The 24,963-nt window shown below is 33.8% G+C and overlaps 1 protein-coding gene and 1 long non-coding RNA gene across 3 annotated transcripts in view; one reads left to right on the forward strand and one right to left on the reverse strand.

The window, feature by feature from the left end:
* Positions 1–23,480, reverse strand: LOC143231806 (homeobox protein abdominal-A homolog). Of its 2 annotated transcripts, XM_076466470.1 has the most exons (3): positions 22,903–23,480; positions 19,441–19,473; positions 1–2,289 (listed from the first exon to the last, which is right to left on the reverse strand). In XM_076466470.1, the coding sequence occupies exons 1-3, from the start codon at positions 23,348–23,350 to the stop codon at positions 1,853–1,855; spliced, it is 918 nt and encodes a 305-aa protein (XP_076322585.1). In that variant the 5' UTR covers positions 23,351–23,480; the 3' UTR covers positions 1–1,852. The 2 variants fall into 2 exon arrangements, with proteins under 2 accessions (XP_076322585.1, XP_076322587.1); XM_076466472.1 differs by lacking the exon at positions 19,441–19,473.
* Positions 4,327–24,963, forward strand: part of LOC143231810 (uncharacterized) — a 45,582-nt gene continuing 24,945 nt past the window's right edge. Inside the window, exon 1 of the long non-coding RNA XR_013017201.1 lies at positions 4,327–4,580. This is a non-coding gene — a long non-coding RNA (uncharacterized LOC143231810). The remainder of the gene's footprint in view (positions 4,581–24,963) is intronic.

Raw genomic sequence — 24,963 nt, forward strand, 5'->3', positions numbered from 1 at the left:
CGAACCTTCAATGGTTTTATTAACACCAAACACCTCCAAACTCACGAACCTGTAGACTGGACTTACACTTCTAGGAAGGCTAAAACAATGAGCAGTTTACAAAAGCAGAGTCAGAAAGATAGCTGCCCCTGTATTAGCGGTTAAACCGAACAGTGGGTTAGGTTAAAAATGCCCATTTTTATAATTTCACAAAAATAGTTGTGATACAACTATTAAAACTTTAAAACTTCAGTTGTGATACAACTATTAAAAAATGGTCTGAGAAAAAAAGAGGCAAGTTGGAAACATAGAGATGTTTATGAGTAGTCACTGTTTTGCTATATATATAAATATATAAATGATAACAATAAAAAAAACTCGAATGAGGGCTGATATACAAAAACAATTTTTTTTGTAAATTACAGCTGTGCAAGTAACACGAAAGACATTAACAGCGATAGTAATCAATATCCAAAGACTCGTCCAAAAACAACAAGTTCTCTTATTATAATTACAGTCCAGGTTGACGTCGGACAAGAGAAACGTTCACTAAATGCGATAATCACGTACAACGTTAGCATTTGTAAATAAACACGGTACCAGTTTGTTGGTTTTTTTCAAACACTGATATTGTTTACCAATGTTGCTATATACAATACAAATATAATTATTTAGCTCTAGACGTTAAAGAAAACCATTTTTTCTTTGCTATATTGCGATACTGTTGGATATCTGATACACGTTTTAAGATTTATATATATATATATATAGATCGACAACTGGCTTCATCTGTACAGCTATGGGTCACATAATATTTTACTTCCATGTTCAAGAGAACAACAAGCTAATATCTAGTGACATCAGTTGCTACTTTACATACAAAGATATCCCTTTAATTTACAGGATCAATGTTTACGTCTAACTCTACAAACACAAAAAAGAGAGGAAGAAAAAAAAAATCCCAGATGTTTCATTTTCAAAAGTAGAGCCACCTAGTGGAAATTTTGCATGACATCATTGACTCGTCTAATTTACGGTAGCGAAGACTGCACACACTGTTTACAACAACACAATAAACACGTGTGTTAAGATCAAATATATCGAACATCCGTGGATACGATGACCTAATGAAGAAACCTCAGGTCTGGTCAATGTTTAAGATACGTTATTACCACTCTGCCGTTTTGTCAATAGTCCCTTACGTCAGACTCTTTTAGAGTTTCTGGGAGTAATAATCACGATCCATAGTTAAATTATAGTCCGAACATTTTACTTTTATCAACAATATTTATTTCATATCGTGTCTCCACTGTTTCACCAGCCAAATGATCTGTTTCCCTTTTAGTTGGTTTTAATCACCTGACCACGTGTAAAATCTCAATTGAATAATTGTAATAATTAATGTTTTAAAAACGAAGTTACAACGAAACGTTCAAAGCCATAATTGTAAAGTAAACTAATGTGCAAAATATAATTTTAAATAGAAATAATTCCCTGTTACTACAGTACGTATTTTATTTATCAATCATCAAATTCACTTTCACCAGCGTATCTTTCACTCCTTCTCTGTCACGCGCTCATAGTAGGTTCTTTTCATTTATTTAGAACATTTACTTTCGTTTTTGTTTTGCTTCTAAACTGTTTTCTTTCCTACAATCACGGTAACACTGTGATAAACTCGCATAAAAAACATGCAACAAAATGAAACTAGAAAACTGAACTGTAAATTCCTAAATACAGACCTCTGCACAAAGGCTTTGTGGCGTTTCTAATAACAAAAATATACAACTGAACATATGGCATTTACAAGAACCTCTAACAAATTTAAGACCTCCACTCTCCTAATCTGGTGTATGGAGTGAATTGTACAACATTATGGACTCGGGAATTCCGAGTCCGAATCTCCCACTACAAGGGAAGAGCTTGTGACATGTGTAACCTGCTTCTGTCTAGTGGGCTGAGTGGGCAGCAGGGCTTCAGACTTATCACCTTCTTTTTTATCCTTCTCATCGTTTTTCTTGTGTGGCTGCCCATCTTCGGATTTCTGGGCATCGTCTCGCTGTTTTAATTTTCCCTCCAGCCTCGCCTGTTCATTGATCTCCTTGACAGCCCGAATTTCCTTCTTCAGTTTCATCCTCCGGTTCTGGAACCAGATCTTGATCTGTCGTTCTGTGAGACATAGAGCATGGGCGATCTCTATTCTTCGTCGCCTCGTCAGGTAATGGTTGAAATGAAACTCCTTTTCAAGTTCCAATGTTTGAAAGCGAGTGTAGGTTTGACGTCCTCTTCGACGTGGACACCCATTTGGACCTAGAAGATAAATACATTCCAGCCTGTTAGTAAATATAATCTACAACAGAATAAATTATATGTTCATTAGTATTCCGTCAGGATATGCCGCAACACACACACATATGTATATATATATATATAAACGAACATTTTTCAGATTACCGGTGAGTTGTAAGGTTTAAATTCGCCATTCGTCTCATAAACCCCACTTAATGTTAAAATCCAGCAAACACAATTGTTCTAGCTCAAGTCACTCACTTTCGCAAGTGTTTAACATCTAACAAAAACTTGGCACCTATCCAAATCAGAGAAATCTTACGTATATACTCCATTAACAAGCAATTTGCAGAGAGACAAACAAGCTAATTATGCCGGTTATCAAAGTACAACTGTGTTTCAAAGAAGCATAAGCAACCTATGCGATGTTTGTCCCTGTAAATACGTGTTAATAAAATCTGATAGGGATGCGTTCTTCCGACACTTTTATCAAAGCTCACCAGGCCTGTAAACTGATTAGCTGTTTAATGGCATATTAAAAACAGCGAATTGGCCATCAAGGTTTCAGTCGAAAGAACTAAACGTCAACAACAATCGCGTCACCGACAACTCCTATAAAAATGGCCTTGCAAAGGACATTTCTTTGGGTTGCTAGCTTTATAGCGTGTTGACCATCAAGCAGCGACCATTAATAGCGACGAACAAGCTATCAATCACACAGATGCTGAGACTTTACATTTTAATATCCATGAGGCAGCGACCTTCGTGTGAAGAACAAGAAATTGTCGGTATTTCTCGACGGTATCGAGAAGTTATGGTTTATTTTAATACAAAGGACTATTTTTAACCAGTCCTGACTAACATACTTCAATGTCCCTTTAGTTAAACTCCTATTTATGGTTTCTATAATCTTGCAATTAGGTTACATTTGCAATAAATGGCTTAAAGTTTGTTTTTTTCTATTGCTCCAAACAAGAGGTAAGATTAAGCATATTTTGGGCGCTGTTTAAATATGCACAGCCAGAAACAGAACAATTTTTGTATGGGTGTAATTTGTAAGTGCTTTTTATACAAAACTGCTGATAAAATCAATTCCACTTAGAGCGTTTTCAAAATTCTATATGAAGTGTTTCATATTTTCTTCTATGCAGCCAGTAGTGAATAAATAACATCACACAAATGCGTTCTGTTAGAAGTAATATTAAGAACATTATTTTAAAATCGTTTCTTAAACAAATATTCCAGGACTTATAAGGAAATACATTCAACATAAGCAATAATGCGTTCTGCGTTCTAGTATTGAGATTACGGAATACAAGATTAAACTAACAATGTAAGATTCTTCTAAAAATATTAATGGTCGGAAAATGATCTCTCTCTGTGTCAGTTCAGATAAATTGTTTTAGTATCTGAATGAAACATAACATTTGCAAATAATTCGTACGATTTTTTATTTGTCATAATTGAATGTCCCCCTACGCTGGGCAGCCGCATGTTGACGGACTTAAAATCCAGGATTCAATTTCCTAGGGTGGACTTCAAACTTTTCAAGAAAGTCACCGCTTTCCAATTAACTAGTTCAGCCTTTCTATACACCAGAGGTCGTATCGAATTTCGTTTTCTTATCGGTATATTCCACTCATATTTGTAATAACAGGAGCGAAAGTTACCGACTATTCCTGCTAGATCTGATTCTCAGATTATCAGATATCTAACATTCTGTAAAATGTTTGATAAGCACTCACCAAAACTGATAAATCTTTTCTTCTACGTGTTAGTGACGATAAATTTTGCTTTTCTAGGAACTTAATAAAAAATCCATGAATGGTCCTATTTATGCATTGAAACGAACGAATAACCTCACTCATAACCTCTTACCACCCACAGTAATTATTCCGCCACGTTTTGAAGAGATATACAAGCACTGGAGATCAAAAAGAAGAAATGAGAGATTCATTCTGACATTCTGATAGAATTTACGCTCGATCTAACACTGAGTGCTGTAAACCTTGATAATTTAGGGAACATTTATTAGCGGTTGTAAAATGTTCTCTCTCTCTGCTCGATTATGGTTGGACAGAACAGGTCACATGACACTTCTAAATGACAATGGTTATTTTCTAGGAAAGCTGGCCTTGCTCATCGTCTTGTTCTCGTAATGGTATTTGATTCTGAGTTACAATGGTGATCGGAAAATAACCCACACAAACTAACTGAATATTAAATATATATTTTTTTCTGGTTCGACGAATATACGACAAGGATGTCTCTAAATCTAGTGTACGATCCTACGCTGGTGGAAGATTCCGAAGGTATGGTGCTATCATATTTGTCAATGTTATGCTAATTCTCAATGTAATTACTAGATATGTACGTATGTGCACGTGGAATAAGGTATGCTTTAAAAATGTAACAATGTTAGTTTTGTTTTTATTTCAGGTTGAAAAATGAATCGATCTGTAATATGTTTATTGGTTTGTAGTATTTGTAACCAAGTTGCACGTGGATGCGCTGTTCACAAAATAACTGCTTAATGCAATTTGCTGTTAATAATATACCGAACACCTGCCATACATCGGTAAATTTCTCGTGTTCTGAGAGCATGACTGGAATACTTACGTGTTCACACACAGATCTATTTTGACCATAAATACATATTATGTGTCAGTATTAGGAAACCAGCTGTGTACTAACTTCTGTCTTAGGTATTAACGAAAGCGAAGTAACTTAATGAAATCATGTGGTTTATTGTATACATACTTACATATAGTTCCAACGTTATACACAGGTATTCTGTTCTCAAGTTTGAATTCACAAATATACTTCGAGTAATGTTAGAATATTGGATTGAAATAGGACCTCGGGAATAGCAACAGCTGAATGAATAAAGTCGCCTTGTTTATTATATCCTTACCTACAGTACTAACACTACATAAATATCAAGTCAGAAGTCATAAAAAGACTTAGATTAATACTAGTCTTTGATTCAAATAGTTTCCAGGCAATAATGGTGATAGCTTACAGATCAAAGCCACGTGGTTTTTACAATCCCAACACCACAAATATTGGTTTATATACACAACACTATTTGAGGGATAGTAATTTCTGTACAACGTTACGTCTTTCATAGTGAGACATGAGACAGGCGTATCTTTTCAAGTTAGAATTCATTAAAACACCTAAAGTAACATTAGAATATATAACTTGCATTAATCTTCGGAAAAAGTAATAGGTGAAATCTATTTCAAAATAAAGAAAATCACGTTATATGAAAACGAAACGATTAACAGGTTATAAACATGTCTTCATGTTTCTATAAATGTTGTTATTCTCACTAAAAACACAACAATAACATTTATTCATAAATTCGTTGTAAATATTAAGAACATGGAAAAGTAAAAGTTGGGAAACATGTGTCATAATATGTATTGAATGTCCCTTCAATTAGGTCTTCTACATTTCCTTTGTATAGCTATTAACTCCTGGCTTTAAGCTTCATATGACTCCCGCACACTGGCAATAGTTTTAAACAATGCAACTACTGGTGTTCGTTGTTGTGTTGGTGTCCGAGACAGATTTTTATGTATTAAACATAACAAATATATCAACAGTGAATGAATAAACACTTGGTAAATCCAGAGGTTATGAAGTTTTGTATAGGGTTGTCTGATGTATTATAACCTAGAAAATAGAGTCATTTTGTGGTTATTACAAAGTTTTGGTATGGAGAGATTGTAGGTTATAATTAAGCACATTACGTGTTAGTTGGTGACGTACGTTTTAAATTGCCATAAATGTTTTACTTGTGCTTAGATAGCTAAAATGATTCGAAGAGCAAGTGTCTTTTGTCGTTTTCTTTATCTAAATCGAAACCAAAACCAGTGGATCAACTAAACTGTCACAGACAGCGCAACTGTAAAATATTGTATCGTAAGAAAGTGAAATAGATTTGATTTCTTAGCGCAGTTTGGTAACAACCTGACAGAGTAGCCGTACCGTATCACTCATTTCATTTCGAATGTAAAACATTGTATCGTAAGAAAGTGAAATAGATTTGATTTCTTAGCGCAGTTTGGTAACAACCTGACAGAGTAGCCGTACCGTATCACTCATTTCATTTCGAATGTAAAATATTGTATCGTAAGAAAGTGAAATAGATTTGATTTCTTAGCGCAGTTTGGTAACAACCTGACAGAGTAGCCGTACCGTATCACTCATTTCATTTCGAATGTAAAATATTGTATCGTAAGAAAGTGAAATAGATTTGATTTCTTAGCGCAGTTTGGTAACAACCTGACAGAGTCGCCGTACCGTATCACTCATTTCATTTCGAATGTAAAATATTGTATCGTAAGAAAGTGAAATAGATTTGATTTCTTAGCGCAGTTTGGTAACAACCTGACAGAGTCGCCGTACCGTATCACTCATTTCATTTCGAATGTAAAATATTGTATCGTAAGAAAGTGAAATAGATTTGATTTCTTAGCGCAGTTTGGTAACAACCTGACAGAGTAGCCGTACCGTATCACTCATTTCATTTCGAATGAGAAGTACGGTACGGCTACTCTGTCAGGTCGACTCGTAATCTGAGGGTCGCGGGTTCGAATGCCCCTCGCACCAAATATGCTCGGTCTTTCAGCCGTGAAGACGTTATAATGTGACGGTCAGTCCCACTATTCGTTGGTAAAAGAGTAGCCCAAGAGTTGGCGGTGGCTGGTAATGACTAGCTGCCTTCCCTGTAGTCTTACACTGTTAAATTAGGGACGGATAGCGCATATAGCTTTGCGTGATATTCAAAAAACAAACAAACTGTCAGACTGTTACCAAACTGCGCGAAGAAATCATATCTATTTCACTCACTACGTCAAAGTTAAGGTTTCTGTTATTTAACAAAGAAATATCATTCCTTCGGACGAAGGTAACTCTATACGAAAGTTTATTAAGGAGAAATACGTGTATATATATATATGACCACGCAACGTTTCGACCTTCTGCACAGGTCACTATTTTAGTCTTGTATTTTCTAAGGTGTCAAATTATTACTATTTTCTATGAAAAACGATGTTTTTTTTTGTGACCACGTAAGACTTCTGTATGTTTTTCACGTTTCTTCATCTCAATTCAAAGCTACATAATGGGCTAACTGCATTTTGTCCACCCCGGAGAATCAAACTCCGAATTTTAGCTCCGAAGTCCTTAAATTTATCGCTTATTTCTAACCACACAAACCAACAATTTAAGGTTGGTTCACGTAGAACATAGAATTCCCCAATAGACGGAGTGTTAAAACGTACGTATTTAACTCATATTAACTCAAGTCCTTCAAGATTACAGTACCATATTTCAATGTCGATATAAAGTTTATTACGTTTGATTACTGACCAGGGTCAGGTGTTAACTAAGGTAATAATAACTAAATAAAATCGTTTCATTTAACTTCTCCATGAGAAATGTTCAAGAAAGGAAGCTTGCAAGACGATTAAAAGTAACTGTGAAACTATTAACAATATTAATACATTTGTTAAATCCATCAAAGACAATATAAAAGGTTCAAATAAAAGCGTCTAAAACAGGCAAAAGAAATCCATGTGAAATTACTATTGTATTCCTTTAAAGATGTAATAACACAGAGTTATAAATAATATAAATATTAAAAGATATATTTATTTGTCCACAAACAGATAAGAAACAGCTCAACACAATACTGAAAATTTTCGACGATTCGAATCAGGTCTTGTTTTTGTGAGGGTTTAAGAACATATCACCATAACCTACTGATTAAGGAGGATTTAGGGAGAACATATCACCATAACCTACTGATTAAGGAGGATTTAGGGAAAACATATCACCATAACCTACTGATTAAGGAGGGTTTAGGGAAACATATCACCATAACCTTCTGATTAAGGAGGATTTAGGGAAAACATATCACCATAACCTTCTGATTAAGGAGGATTTAGGGAACATATCACCATAACCTTCTGATTAAGGAGGATTTAGGGAGAACATATCACCATAACCTACTGATTAAGGAGGATTTAGGGAGAACATATCACCATAACCTTCTGATTAAGGAGGGTTTAGGAGAACATATCACCATAACCTACTGATTAAGGAGGGTTTAGGGAAAACATATCACCATAACCTTCTGATTAAGAAGGGTTTAAGGAGAACATATCACCATGATAAACTGATTAAGAAGGGTTTAGGGAGAACATATCACTGTAACCTACTGATTAAGAAGGGTTTAAGGATAACATATCACTATGACAAACTGATTAAGAAGGGTTTAAGGAGAACATATCACTATGACAAACTGATTAAGAAGGGTTTAAGGAGAACATATCACTCTGACAAACTGATTAAGAAGGGTTTAGGGAGAACATATCACTATGACAAACTGATTAAGAAGGGTTTAAGGAGAGCATATCACCATAACCTACTGATTAAGGAGGATTTAGGGAAAACATATCACCATAACCTACTGATTAAGAAGGGTTTAAGGAGAACATATCACCATAACCTACTGATTAAGGAGGGTTTAGGGAGAACATATCACTATGACAAACTGATTAAGAAGGGTTTAAGGAGAACATATCACTATGACAAACTGATTAAGGGAGGTTTAAGAAAAACATGTTTCCATAATCTACCGATTAAGGACAGCATCAATCATACCCTTGTAAGGGTTCGATTGTTTTGGTTGACAGAGCAGATAGCTAGATGTGATTTTACTATAAGAAAAATACATACGAACCTACCATTGCTTAACCGTAAATAAGAAAAATACATACCAACCTACCATTGCTTAACCGTAAATAACAAAAATACATACGAATCTATCATTGCCTAACCGTAAATAACAAGACACAACTCGGATGCGCTGTGGGGACCGTGTAAGGAATGATTCTTAAGTCTGTGGAAAGTGAAACCTAATTTTTCTTGTGTGAAGGAAAAAATACACATATTCTCTTCGATATTGACAACCACAGACTTCATTGGAGACTTCTGGGCCGCGTGGTTTTAGAAGTTTTTAGACGACGTTTCAAGCAACTGCCGCAGATCTTCAGCGGGTTCTTAGGAGGACCCGCTCTGACAGCTTGTAACGTCGTCTAAAAACTTCTAAAGCTCAGAAGTGCCCAGTCGAGTAGAGTCTTCTCTGTTTGAACATTATATTGGACGAGAAGCTACAAATATATACGAAACTCGCTAATATTCACTCGTTTCTTTTTTATTAGCTGCATATAATATTTGTCGGCTTAAGTTTCGTAAAGTAAGCCTAATAGGGATACGTAGTTTCTTAATGTATTTACCACATGCACGTGCAACATTTATTACTTTGCTATACTATTAATGATTTCTGTATATATTTGTTTTCTAAGTCGTTGTAAATTCTTAATGTTCATTCATAATTTATTTAAAGCTTTGGATATCACCTTCAAAAGTTTGTTTCAATACTATTTAAGAACAACGAGTCGTTTGTTCTGGAGAAATAAGGCCTTTGCTCAGTCTGAAGTAAAGACAGAACATAATCTACATTGCAGGTAAGAACGAAGTTCCGTACTCAGTTAGGGAAATGTTTTATCGTACGCTATACTTACTGTTTGTTAGCCAATATCGGAGTGCTTCCCAGTGACATAGCGGTATGTCTGCGGACTCACACTACTAGAAATCGGGTTTCGATACCCGCGGTGGATAGAGCACAAATAGCCCATTGTGTAACTTTGTGTTTAATTTAAAAGAAACAAACAGGAAACGTGAAGTATTTCACAAAATCACTTGTGTTCCATAGTTTTCATCAGAATAACAAAACACAGAAGTGCATTTGCATTTCTGCTATTAATAGAGTAGTGTTACTAGCTAAATCTCTTAATATATTCGTTCTACTACTGGGTAAACCCATTAAGGTGAATGTACTGAGCCTTTTAAGAAGGGTGTTTACTGTAAACTGAAGACATTAAGATGGGTATCTGTTATAAACTATACTCTTTAAGAAAGGTGTCTACTGCAAACTAAAAACCTGAGGAAAGGTGTTTAATATAAATTAAAGTCCTCAAGATGGATGTCTATAATACACTTCTTAGTATGAGTGTCTGTGAGCTAAATTCTTTAAATTCATTGTCGACTAGTTAATCTAAGATGTTTATCTTCTATCGGCTAAGCCCCTTAAGACGTCTTTCTACTATCAATTAAGTCCAGTAAAGCCTTTGTTTCTGAGTTTTAATTACACGATAAAAACTTCCCTTTTATAAAATAATTTTTTTTACACAAAGCTTATTTTAATAAATGTTGTGCTTTTATTCAACTCCTTCTTGTTTAACGATTATAACTGTCTAAAACAACATCGCCTCAATAAGCAATCAATCAAACATAAACCAGATTAATACCACACAACTACAGACTAGGCTCCAAGATAAAATTAATAACACTGTGCTACAGACTGGGTCTCAAGATCAAATTAATACCGCTGCACTACAGACTAGGCCTCAAGATCAAATTAATACCACTGCGCTACAGACTAGGTCTCAAGATCAAATTAATAACACTGCGCTACAGACTGGGCCTCAAGATCAAATTAATACCACTGCACTACAGACTAGGCCTCAAGATCAAATTAATACCACTGCACTACATACTAGGTCTCAAGATCAAATTAATACCACTGCACTACAGACTGGGCCTCAAGATCAAATTAATACCACTGCACTACCACTAAAAACTAAGGCTACAGGGGACGGAATGCTTACTATTTAATTGTCCAACAACTTTATACAAGTGAAACTTTGGTGCAGTAAAATAAATAGATTTTAACAATTGAATCTAAAGATGAGTTAATCTCATCTTTCTGTAAGAATACCAGATAATAAAGAACTAAAATAACTTGTAAATGCAAAATATAAAAAGATCCAGAAACTTCGTCGAGTAACTGAAGAAAACCATGAACTGTTTTAATAACGAAACCTAACCAGATGAATCAGTATGAGGTAAATATGTTTCAGTTCTGTTGGTAAAAATACTCAGTTTATGGTGTAATCGTGCATCAGCTCGTCATTGTAAATAAAGATGTATTAAGCCTAAATTATTTTTCAAATTCCGGATCATATAACTCTGTTTATCTGTTATTACATTTGTTTGTTTTTGCATCGAATTTTGCGTAATAATGCTTGAGGCCTATCTACGCTAACCCTAATTAGGTTAGAAAGGATAGACTAGAAAAAAGGAAGTTAATCATCAGCTCGTGAGTTACTCTTTAGTAACGAATAGTAGGATTGACTGCATACTATAACGCCTCCACGGCTGAAAGGGCGAGCATGCCCAATGTCAGGATTTGAACATGCGACCCTCAGATTACAATTCGAATGTCTTAACCATCAGACCATGTTAGGTCTCCAATATTTTGTATTGTTAAAATTATAATATTCTATCTTCTTGTGTCTACATCACAATTTTCCGAATTCACCAAGCCTCCTTAGCTCAAACACGATTGTAGCAAGCATGTTTTAGAAATGAAACTCGATTAGAATTTCATATTGTTTTCGATAGAATATTCTGGAATGAGCACTCTTTCACAGCAGCTAAATTTGAGGAAATGCCAAATAAAACTCGATTAAATAAAACGGTTTCTGTTATCCAACTTATAACATCAGTTTCTGAGATAACAACAACTGCGGATGAACAAGAAAAAAACACTTTTATGTTCGTTTTTATGCATAAATGTGTAAGTCGTACATAATCTTATGCAAGCCGTCTTGGGTACACAAGTTGGCTTCGATTCACGCCTTGCTTCATGCTTCAAGGACAGGTTATGTTAGAAGGTGAACGTCAAGGAAACATTACGTGAGGCCACCCTAACATAAATTACGCAGTATCTGTATGTGCAGTGTATTCGTAATGAAATGTTTTAACATATCAAGCCTGTAGTGTCTCGAGCTGTATGCTCGCCCATGTCTTGGAATACCCATTTGAATTCAATTGGAGTGAGAATGCATGTTTTGGGATGGACAGTTAGGACAATGTATAGACTGCATGTTGGTTGTCCAGGACACTTTCATTGTTCCCAATCCTAGATTTGTTTTGTTGTGTAATAATACTTCAGCTAGCTTAATAACCAAGTGGATGTCTTATTTTATTGTGACATAACACTTCAGCTAGCTGAAAAAGCCAACTGACGCCTTAATTTATTGTGACATAACAATCTAACTAGCCTAAAACCCCAGTGGATACCTTATTTTATTGTGCTATAATACCATAACTAGACTAAAATTCAAGTGGACGCCAAATTTTAGTGATATAATACCCTAGTCAGCTTTAAAAAACAACAACCACTAAATGTCTTGTTTTATTGTGATATAACACCCTAGCTAAGTTAAAACAACAACCAATAAATGTCTTGTTTTATTGTGATATAACTCCCTAGCTAGGTTAAAAAAACAACAACCAATAAATGTCTTGTTTTATTGTGATATAACTCCCTAGCTAGGTTAAAAAAACAACAACCAATAAATGTCTTGTTTTATTGTGATATAACTCCCTAGCTAGGTTAAAAAAACAACAACCAGTAAATGTCTTGTTTTATTGTGATATAACACTATAGCTAGCCTAAACAAGATACCAGTGAATGACAGTTTTACTGTTATATAACAGTCTTAGTTAGCCTCAGTGCATTCTTAGAGTTACTAAAATTGAAACAACATTTTACAACATATTTTAGGAACAGTTTCCAAAATTACTTTTTCACACAACACATTAACAATAATATAATTATTGTGTTGAATCATTATAAGATATCATTCAAACTTGCAAATTGTGTCATTAAGTTCTAAATAACCTGAACTTCCATTAGCTAAACTGCAATCCCAAATGCGCTTCCTTTTTCGGATTGCTACAAGTGAAACTCAAATCTTTAGTACTTGTTATATTGCTAACCCTAACTAACCTGAATACCCATCGATCGTTTCATGTTAACAGAACAGTGTTCGATCTTGCTGTTTGTTCAATAAAAACACATTGATTTGTTTAAAATCTGAGTATATGCTTTAGCATAAAAATACTGTCTGGACATGTTTACCGAAAACGTTAACCTAGATACGTTAGTGTCTGGCTAACCTAAAATATCTGTGCCTAGCTCGTTTTAGTATGTCGTGTCAATAACTAGATTCCATATTTATTGTACTATAACATCATGCCTATCAATAATCGCCGGTGTAAGTCTCATGTTACACTATTAAGCAACTATCTAACGTTTATTGTAATGGAATATCCTAACTGGCATCATTTCTCAGTCGGGCCTCATTTTAACAGAACTAATATCCTGACCTGATGTTTGTTATGTTAGAACAGTCTAGCTTGTAGCATTCCTTATCCAACATTTCTATTAAAAGATAGAAATATTATCATGTTTTTCTGTTTGTTTTACAAGAATATCCTGGGAACATGAATCCCCCATCCATGTTTGTTTTTTCTAAAAAGCCACAACTGTAATTAATACCAGTGTAAGTAATCGTGTTAAAATAATATTCAACAAAAACACTTATACGTTATATCAGTATTAAGCCAGCAATACGTTGCGAGTCTACGAAACTAGAAGGCTAAATTTAAAAGTTAGATTTCTCTTGGTGGCTGCACCAGATAACTCAGTGCGATTCTGCTGTAAACAAAAACACGCACACACATACATAGTATGCTGAAGAACATTCACCATCCTATTAATACTAAACCAATAACAGAACTAAAAAACTAACCATTCTAGATAAAATCAGTTTTATCCAATCACAATGGACAGTACAGCTGTCATTTCTTCATTGGAACTCTTATTTTAGTCATTAAACCGAAATAAGTGTATCACTCCATTGTGTATGTCAGTGATATTGGATCTTCTGGTTTTACGTAATTTGCATAACAAATCAGTACAATGTTCAAATTACATTAACTGTCTTAAATTACCTTAACAATAGATATTCTGTGGTACAAAACGCTTTACTTTGGCAGGTTCAGAGAGACTTTCTCTCTATTAGAAAATTAATAATTAAAAAAAAAACATAAAAAGAAAAAAGCTAAGAGACGACATCTATTGGATGATAAATATTATAAATATTATATTTTTAGAGCAGTGGTTCCCAACCATGGGTGCACTCCTTTGGGGTGCGAGATAACATTTCAATTTTTTTTTTGTTTATATTAAGGGTAATATTTTTCTTTTCCAAATGTTTCGTTTCTGTTTATATATCATTAAAAACTAATTATAAAAAATTTGTTTTGGCCACCTGGTCCTTTATTCTTAAATAAATAATTACTGTGAGGAGTGCGAGAACATATTAAAATTTTATATGGGTGTGGGGCATAAAAAAAGGTTGGGAACTACTGTTTTAGAGAAATAATTCAATATGAACCATTTATTTTCGAAACTGTGTTTGAATGACAACCATTCTTTAATTGTTACTATGCAGTGTTGGTGCTAATACAATTAACAATGAAACTGGTAGTTTGAATAGCATTGTACTGATAACATTTGTTTTAAAACATTAAACACAATAGAACTACAACAGTTATTACTTTTATACAATATATTTTTAAGTTACAATAATTGTAACATATTTTCAAACCTGAATTGTTACAAAATATTCACTTACTAAGGTTAATTTCATTCAACTATAACTGAAGTTAAAACAATGACATTTAGTCTACAGTTAATAAATAATTCTTCAGATTATTGGAACGTAAATATACATACATGTAACAAAGTTTACTTGCACTGAAGTTGGTTTATATTATGACCCATAAAATTAGTATATCAGAAATTTGTGTGTATATATATACACACACGAATTTCTGACTATATATTATATGAATAATGTTTACTAGTGATGAATATAAAGCAGTCTTCATACATACAGTACTAGTTTTGTTGTATGTCGTGTATATCAGATACTTACAAACTAATTTAATAAAAATGTTATGCGCATAAGATATACAGGATAACTGTTGTATCTTATAAATTCTGTCTTAAGAAGTAAGATGCTTTTCTAAAGACAGATATTTTGGCTTTGATGTGTAATGTCATTACTTTTAATCTGACGTAATGCTACTTATGTAATATTTAGTCGACTTAGTTTACTTAAATACGTGGAATACGTAAGGAATCCAGTCAAATTAGTATATTTAAACATTGCGTGTGTCTGTTGCAGACGCAGTTGTTTTGTTAGATAACAACTGTGTACATTAATTTACTTAGAAATAGGATATGACAGAAACACTGCGTGAACTCGAGATAATTTGTCAAGCAACAAATGGGAATTACGCACAAGGCTCAGATTTGTAAAATATTCCAGCATCTAAGACTCATGTATAGAACAGAAAGCAGAGCTAGCTAAAATAATCGATTCGTTGATGATGGAGAGAAAACGGATAATAACATCAGTGTTGCCAAAACCCTTCAAAAATTATCACACACTTAAGACACATAAAGAATACCAATCCTAAATGTAAAGGTTCACACACTTAAGACACATAAAGAATACCAATCCTAAATGTAAAGGTTCACACACTTAAGACACATAAAGAATACCAATCCTAAATGTAAAGGTTCACACACTTAAGACACATAAAGAATACCAATCCTAAATGTAAAGGTTCACACACTTAAGACACATAAAGAATACCAATCCTAAATGTAAAGGTCACGGAAGAAGAATGTTGAAGATAAGAAATGATCTGCCATATGAAAACCTGGATAGATAAAGAACCATAGATAACAAGGTAGGCACCCCGTTACTACACTATTGGGCTACCAGATGATTACAGTTGAGTAGACGTGGGCATTTTGGCCATAAAGGGAAAGGTTCTAGATGTTTCGGACATTCTCGTACGAATGGATATTGGGTATACTGAACACCGAGTGCTGTCAGTTCAAATTTAGAAAATTTTATCTGAAATATTTGGAATGAATTGTGGTTTGCCACAATTGATGAGTTCTGCTCCTCTTAAAGGCATACCAAGTTGACCTGGTCAACACACAGAAAGGTCCCGGAACGATACCATATACATATGTTGACCATATGATTGTTCTACTCATTTCACACACCACCAGTGAAAGAGGGGGATTTACAAGAATCCAGTAAAAGCCTCTGTCAATGGATTATCAGATAAAGCTTGTTGGATGTTGACTACCAGATCTCTCACAGACAGCTCTCCCGATGTGCTGACATTTGCAAATGAAAGAATTCCACATAAGAACTCTGTCACTTTTCTGGATGTTGTGATGAGTCGCAGATCGATAACATCTGCATTTGTTGATTACCTGAAAGAGAAAATAACGAACCGTTTTACCCTTTGTAAATATGCTGCTGTTCAAATAGTAATGTGATGAGAGCATCGGTTGTAACCATCATTAACTTGTGTACCTTAGCAGTAAGTTTAACGATGACCAAGTTGCCATTGTAACCATCATTAACTTGTGTACCTTAGCATTAAGTTTAACGATGACCAAGTTGCTATTGTAACCATCATTAACTTGTGTACCTTAGCATTAAGTTTAACGATAACCAAGTTGATATTGTAACCATCATTATCTTGTGTACCTTAGCATTAAGTTTAACGATGACCAAGTTGCTATTGTAACCATTATTAACTTGTGTACCTTAGCAGTAAGTTCAACAATGACCAAGTTGCTGTTGTAACCATCACTAATTTGTGTACCTAAGCAGTAAGTTCAACAATGACCCAGTTGTTGTTGTAACCATCACTAATTTGTGTACCTTAGCGGTAAGTTCAACAATGACCAAGTTGCTGTTGTAACCATCACTAATTTGTGTACCTTAGCAGTAAGTTCAACAATGACCAAGTTGCCGTTGTAACCATCACTAATTTGTGTACCTTAGCAGTAAGTTCATCTAAGTTGCTGGGAAGTGCAATGAGGAGAATAGTAATAATCAGTTGACACTCAACAATATATTCTGTGACACTTTGGCTTCGTGTAAACAGCATTGCAATGGTTTAAAGAATTCTAGTCAGCTAAACAGTACTCAGACCATCAAGAAGCATACCTTATCCACTATTTCAGTGAGTGAAAGAGGACAGACGAAGCAGCACTAAAGAGACGAATCGGTCATATGGGTACACCATTAAGATCATGTAAGAAGTCAAGCATAAAAGTTCATTGGAAAACAACAAGAGTATTGAATTTGTCCAAGCAGATGTTATTAAGTTAAGCACAATGAAGATGCAGAGAGAAAGGACTGATTAACATAGCCCAAAGTCACACAATGGACATACTGGTGGTACAATTACGAATGACATAGGAGTACGAGCAAGAGATGGAAATTTTGTACTTGAATATGTTCTGCATCAAAGATCGGATAATCCAGTTCATCCAGAGCAGGTTGCACGAGTCTGGTCGTGAAAAGATGGGATTCCTGACAAACTTTCTGAAAAATCCCTTCGCAAAAGTGGAAACAAATTTTGTCTGAAGATGAATAAAATCTTTGAGAGACGTGGAAGCTTTCTGATAACGACCCAAAACCGACATGAAGGCTTTTTAGTAACGACCCAAAACCCGGCTTATAGTTGAATATCTACCAAAGAGAAAGTAAGTGAAGCACCTGGTTAGTACGATTAAAGTGTGGGGTGATCTGGTAGGGCTTTGTCAACTAAATAGTATGTAGGTTGAGAGAACCAAACAAATTGATAGAAGTGTCACTCTGGTCAGTTGGAAGACTGGAGGGAAAATGGTGGGAAACGTGAAATCAAACTGAATTGAACTAGAAGATGAGATTTCTGGACGAAGGAGAGATTTTTGCCAAGACCGGTTTATAAATTCAGTCATAAAATAGTTGTACAACTAATACTTAAATAATGTTATTTACACTGGGCAACTGATGCTAAACTATAAACATAATTACGATAGAAAGTAATACAAAGTAATTACTAATATTAAAATGCAAAGTGAAAGTGACTGATGCCGGTTTGTTACCGTCTTGTCCGTGATCAGTGCTTTGGAATTAGGACTGAGCACTGACAAACGTACTGCGATAGGAGTCCACATTTGGAGAGAGGAGATCCTTCGTTCTGTCGGACACTAAACTTTTCATAATCAAGGTAATTGCAATAGTTTTGGTAAAGTTTAAGTATATATTAGTTTAGTTAAATATTAAGTACGTGAAGATAACTAGATTAGTTTAATTTATATGTAATTGCAATAATTTGGTACACATGAACTAATTTAATGAAACTTACATTACATTAATTATACATTGAATATATCTAAGGCTTGATTTAATGAGATATTAATGTTGTAAGATTTTTTGTTGTTGTTGTAAGATATATTGCATTAATCTCGATGAATGCTAAATATGTAACATTCAGTTGCATTAACTTAGGCATTACGTTCGTCAGGTATGATTTCACTAGATTATGTTTAAAGTATTTGAGATATAAGTACAATAACCATTTATATTAATTTAATTAGCACTTGAATATATACGTTATAAGATTACAACTTATTCATTGTATGTCAAGCCATTCTTTAGAGATACCATAACATCAAAACACATACTCCAGTTAAACGTCCACTGATTTCAGACCATGTCACTTTTCTAGCTCAAACAATACAAAAGTTATAACAATATGCATCCTAGTTATATAAATATATTGTTTTTATTCTACATGCAATCAAGTAGACAAAATATTATTTTGATACGCAAAATAAAAATGAATTAAAAATATGATAATGGCTTTAAATAACTAATGAATTTCAAGTAAAAAAAATTCACTCTAAATCCAGATTGGCTCGTGGTGCAAGACGGAAGGAAACTGACATGTTCCTACACTTTTAGTGAGATGTAAAAATAAGTCAACCGGGTTGTGTTATATACGAAACTGAGCTATTAAATTATTCAAGTAGTTCGTAAAATTTTTTTCCTGCTATGTTCATTTTAAGATCGCAGCTTTTATACTTGTCTTCCGTACGCGATCTCCCATTGGTGTGTCGAAGCATTTTCTTACTGTCTCTTTTTTGTGTGTTAAAATATAATGTTTGTCAACATTACTGTTGTTTCTATTAATCTGGGGAACACTCAGCAACGTTAAACAAGTGAAAATTTAAAAGAAAAATAAATTACCAAACTGAGATAATCTAATCTGTTCTGATTTTTGTTTTATAATTGGGAAGAAAACTACCTTTTATTGTCAGAGTTCCCTCTCCGTGGATGTCTGAAACAAGAAAGATGCTTTTTATGAGTTTTTTACAAACTTGGATATTGAGGAATAGAACTCGAATGATACAGAGTAAGCGTGTAATAAGCAATTGATAATTTTATGTATACCGTGAATAAAACGGGCCTTTTGTTTCACTACATTTGGTCGAATAGAAATACATTTATTTAAAAAAAAGCTTTAATAGATTTAAGTATCAAATTAATATCAACAAATTTAGGCCTAACAAATAATTCAGTTATAACAAGTGCAAATAATTTTCCTGTTATCATGTTACAATTATTTATGATATTAAAGTGTTTCATGATTTGTGAGGCAGTTTTGATAACTGTTAATTATTTATTACATATTTTTCAATTTTTTTTCCGTTATACTGACGATTTTCTGTTAAAATCACTAAATTAAAACACAGTTCTATGACAGAGAATAAAATATAATATTTCATATTAACTTAAAGCTGTTATATGTATAACATGTTATGAAACATTATTAGATATTTTTAACAACTATACAACATTGTACGTATTACTATTAACCAAAAAATAAGGTGTTACATTGTATCAATGTACATAGTTTTTATATAACATAAAATATTTCACAATGGTCCATAATAAAACACAATGTACATATATTATCCTGAAATATATATTATGCCTTCTTATGATATACCTCAGTGCAAACATAACGACATAAGCTATACATTATAACTTTATATAATAAACTGCAACCCAAATATACTAAAGTAAACCATATATTCAGCGTTTCTATAGTAACATAGCATTACATGTTGGGACTACATAGAGCATACTGTTCCATCTCAGATGTTACGCACTCTAAATTTAAAAACAGCAATGATAATAAAACAACATCCTTTTAGCCATACATCACTTGTATTTCATGTACTTTTCAAGTTTTTACTCAAAATAACTTAAATTTACCCCCTCTACAACATCTGAAGACAATCTGTTCCAAAGGACAACTACTCTGTTAACACAAACAAAACAGTCTTAGTTAAAGATGATTCCTACCCTGACAAAATTTATGTTTGTGTCCCTTGGTCCTACTACTCTCAGTGTTCAATAAGAAAAACAATGATGTATCAACACCATCAATTACCTTTGTAATCTTAAACATCTCTATCAGATACCCCCAATTCTTTGTTTTTCAAAAGAAAACAGTTTAAGAGATTTTAGTATCTCCTCAAAGGACAGCCCCTCTATCCCAGACACCATTCCAATAACATTTCTTACAATTCAAGGCCTTTTCTAAGGTAAGGAGCCAAATACTGAACACAATATTCCAGAGTTGGCCTGTACAATGAAATTGTAACATCTTTAGACGTGTATTCGACATTTCTGTAGATACAACCTAACATCCTGTTTGACTTACCACTAACAAAAAGCACAATGTTTACATAATTAGCCGTAATACAAATATACTAACGCAAATTATAACTTACGCCTTTGTATAGTGAACCACAATACAAAATATACTAAACATGTTAGATATATATGTATATTAAATATATTAGATCTTTCTATAATAAACACAATGCAAGTTTACTAATATAAACTAAAATTACGACTTTATATAAAAAACCACATCATGTTTTGTAATAAAATTATTTTAATTTTTTACAATAACTTATGTTGTAGTCTGTGTTGTTACCAAAAGTAGTCATAATACTTAATACAATACATAAGTAAAAATGAGAAACCATAGTTCGAAATTCAAAACAATCAATTTTCTTAAAGAACAAGCAAAATATTCTTCAACAATTTATGTATAAATGAAACACAGAACAAACAATAATAATAATTAGTAATAGCGATAATCAAATATATAAACTCTATTTTGTTTATTGATATAATAATGTTATTATCTACTGATCTGAAAGATAATCGCTGAATATTTACCGACTTAATTGGCCTTTTATCACCAAATAGATATATTTACAGAAAATATCGTACTGGTGTTGTTCATTATTATTCTTCGTTGGTGTTACAGAGCATTGAAATCTTGTAAATTATTTTTAATTTTTGAGTTCTCGATACGTTACATAAATGTAAATAATAATATAATCATTATATACAGGTTTAATCCAATTATGCAAAAAGCCAAAATGCTCATTCAAAACGTTTTTATTGAGAATTTCTCTGGAACTTTTGAAAACAATACTTTCCCAGTATAAGCTGTGTATTTATTACAATATCGCAATATTTATTTTTGTGTTTAAAGTGCCCAGCGTGGCCAGGTGGTTAGGGAGCTTAACTCACAATCTGAGGGTTGTGGGTTTGAATCTCCGTCACACCAAATATGCTCGCCCATTCAGCCGTGGGGGTTTTATAATGTATCGGTCAATCCCACTACTCTTTGGTAAAAGAGTAGCCCCAAGACTTGGCTGTGGGTGGTAATGACTAGCTGTCTTCCGTCTGGTCTCAAACTACTAAATTAGGGGCGGCTAGCGCAGATAGCCCTCGAGTAGCTTTGCAGGAAATTAAAAACAAACACACAAACAAATTAATGTTTAAAATAATTTAATATCAAACTTTATATTTATTTTTACATTAGAAGTTTGTATCGAATGTCTGAATGCACTGGATAACTTTTTTTGAGATAAAAATAGGACAAAAACAGTCTTCAATATTCTGGCTGCCATAGGAATGTTTGGTTATTTGTTAAACACACATTTTTACCATATGTCTCCTACGGACAACTATTTAACAAATGTAATAATAATATTAAGGTACTTCAAATACTTGGTTTTAGCTTTAGGAAACAGCATCTTTATAGAAGAAAGTGATAAAGCACATCCTGAAAAGGATATAAATAACAGCCTCTCAAGTCATTTTTAACCAAAATTTTTAAATCTTTATAAATTGCAATAGAGAATCTGTGGAATAAATAAAATGTCTGAAATATAACATTAGAAGAATGGTACAAACAATTTGGTATTTTCATATATTATTTATATGAATATATATAATCCAATACTAAGAAAATATAAAGTATAAGATATAATTTTATAGGTGGCATTAAATTTTGAGCCCTGCACTTAATACACTGTTTAATAAAAATATAAATTTCACATTTTATTAATATACTAACAAAACTCTTTTTGTTACACAATATATGAAATATGTTCTCCATATGTATATATATATATATAATGCTTTCAAAAAAGAAAAAATGTTACTTCAAAATACACAACAAAGTTTGCAGATTTATTTATTGTGCTAGATATCCTGGGTTTTTTTTCCCCCCTCATGCTACCTATGACTATAGCGGCCACAGTTAAGCCTAACGGAAGCCATTTTGTCTGAGGTAGCAACCAAAATAAAAAATCTAGTTGGTGTTTTGTTTTGAGCGTGTGAAGAAATACTGAATGCTATTTCGCTTCCAAAATTATGGTAAAGACATTCTTACCAGCCAACGACATCCACGGATAGCGATGTATATCCGGAATCGGATCGGGTCTGATACCAAGTTGAGAACACGACGACAACGGTGAGCCGAGATTATGGCTTGCGGGGTGCGGAAAGAATTGAGTTGGAGCCATCATTGTGGAAGCAGCTGCCCCCCCTGATACAGCCACAGCTGCTGCACAGTTTTGTAAATTGAAGGGGTATCCTGCAACAGCTGACTCCATGGGGTTGTTCTGGGGGTTCGAATACCTACAAGATTTGGCAATATCGGCATTAGATGTGTAATACAGGTTTCCAGTTACTGGCACCGAGGACTGTGGGGAGAGTGAAACGTAAGGGTACATTCTGTGTTGTGTATGTCCATAACCTGCCAAAGCTGACGACCCTGCTGGCCCGGGATCAGCTGAAAATTTGCTCCCAAGGACGCTGTCTATAAAATTTGAACTCATTTTATACCATATTTCTAACAAAACTTCAAAAGACTAGCTTTACACCTCGTATATGGCGTCGTAATGGCCACTGCACATCAGCCTCTAGAACCGCGTAAACATGGCACGCCAATCGCAGGCCCCAGGGCCTTCGTCAGCCAATGACTCGCTTCTTCCGCTCAGAATAGATTATCATCGCTTGAGGATTTTTTTTCTTTCTTTCTGTGAAAGACAACTACGTTTTTTAATGAAGTAAATAAATCCACTACTGTTATTTTGCTTCATTGGATAGGCTTATGGAAGTGTCACTGTTCATTGATATTAAACTTTGTGATCTTTAGAAAATTAATAAGAGAAACTCCGATTTTCACTACAGAATGATATAACGTGTTCGAAATTGATGGTAATTCAAATCACTAAATTATATTAAATGTTGTTTAAAATTAATAATGCGATACGAAATGATAGCATAATTTTGTAGTATGTCTGATTTAAATGGGGAAAGCTCGTGTAGGAAAATCTCGAGGAGCTTAAATAAACGGAGCTTAAACAAATGGAGCTTAAATACCCTCCCCTCTTTTCTTTTTTTTTTTTACAAACTAGCCGTTACCCTTCGTCAGGTATGCCCATTTGAGTGCCCCCTAGTGGCACAGCGGAATGTCTGCGGACTCACACCGTTAAAAACCAGGTTTCAATACCGGTGGTAGGCAGAGCACAGATAACCAGTTGTGTAGTTTTGTGCTAAATTTCAAATAATCAATCAATCAATCAATCCATTTGAGAATTTGTAAACCTGCTTTCGACTAAAATAAGAAATTTATCAGTAGACGCGTGCCGTATTATTTACAAAAAAACAAACAAACAACCGCTTTTCTTTGGATTGGTAATAATAAATTTACGTATAATTAGAATATTGTAACAAAATTAGTATTTACTGCTACAATGTATTGTCCATGCATCAAGACCACAGACAGGAGAAAGCCTTCGTTCATCACGCACGCCATACGCAAGCGACATCTGGTGAAGAATTCGTTCTACTGACTCTGACAGCCACGCTCTGTCGAAAAATAGCATGGTAAAGCCATTCCTAAAACCAAAGTCAACTACGATGTACTTGAGTAAATAAATTATTACAAAATTTCGTGTATATTTCTGAATTCAAATAAGTATCTATGGAACACGTAATCATATATTCGGATAATATTTGTTTTACAACAACGTTAAAATCGCAACGTCAGGGGGGAACTGTGTTTCAAAGGAGAAACAGAAAGATAACTCTCTTATAGGGGAGAGTTGGTACCTGTTCTGACGAAGCAGAGTTGGTGCAAAAATATAAGCTGAAAGAACGGTTTATTTGTATATTATTTATTAAGTAAAATATAAGATCTCAATTACGAAACGTCCAGTTTAGCATTAATTAAATAGAGATTATTAGGGACTTTACTTAATTATAAATTTTGAAAAATTAATTTTTATTTTTTGATCAACAATAAATTATTGTAAACTGGTTAAATATAAATATTCTTTAGAATTATATGGAGCTGCCATTCTGCGTTAGTTATTATTTGAAAATACTATTACTTTGTTAAACAATAAGATACCTTATTGAATACAGACCAAATATTAAATGTGCA

The sequence above is a fragment of the Tachypleus tridentatus genome, chromosome 11 (assembly GCF_004210375.1).
Source record: "Tachypleus tridentatus isolate NWPU-2018 chromosome 11, ASM421037v1, whole genome shotgun sequence".
Taxonomy (NCBI): Eukaryota; Metazoa; Arthropoda; class Merostomata; order Xiphosura; family Limulidae; genus Tachypleus; species Tachypleus tridentatus.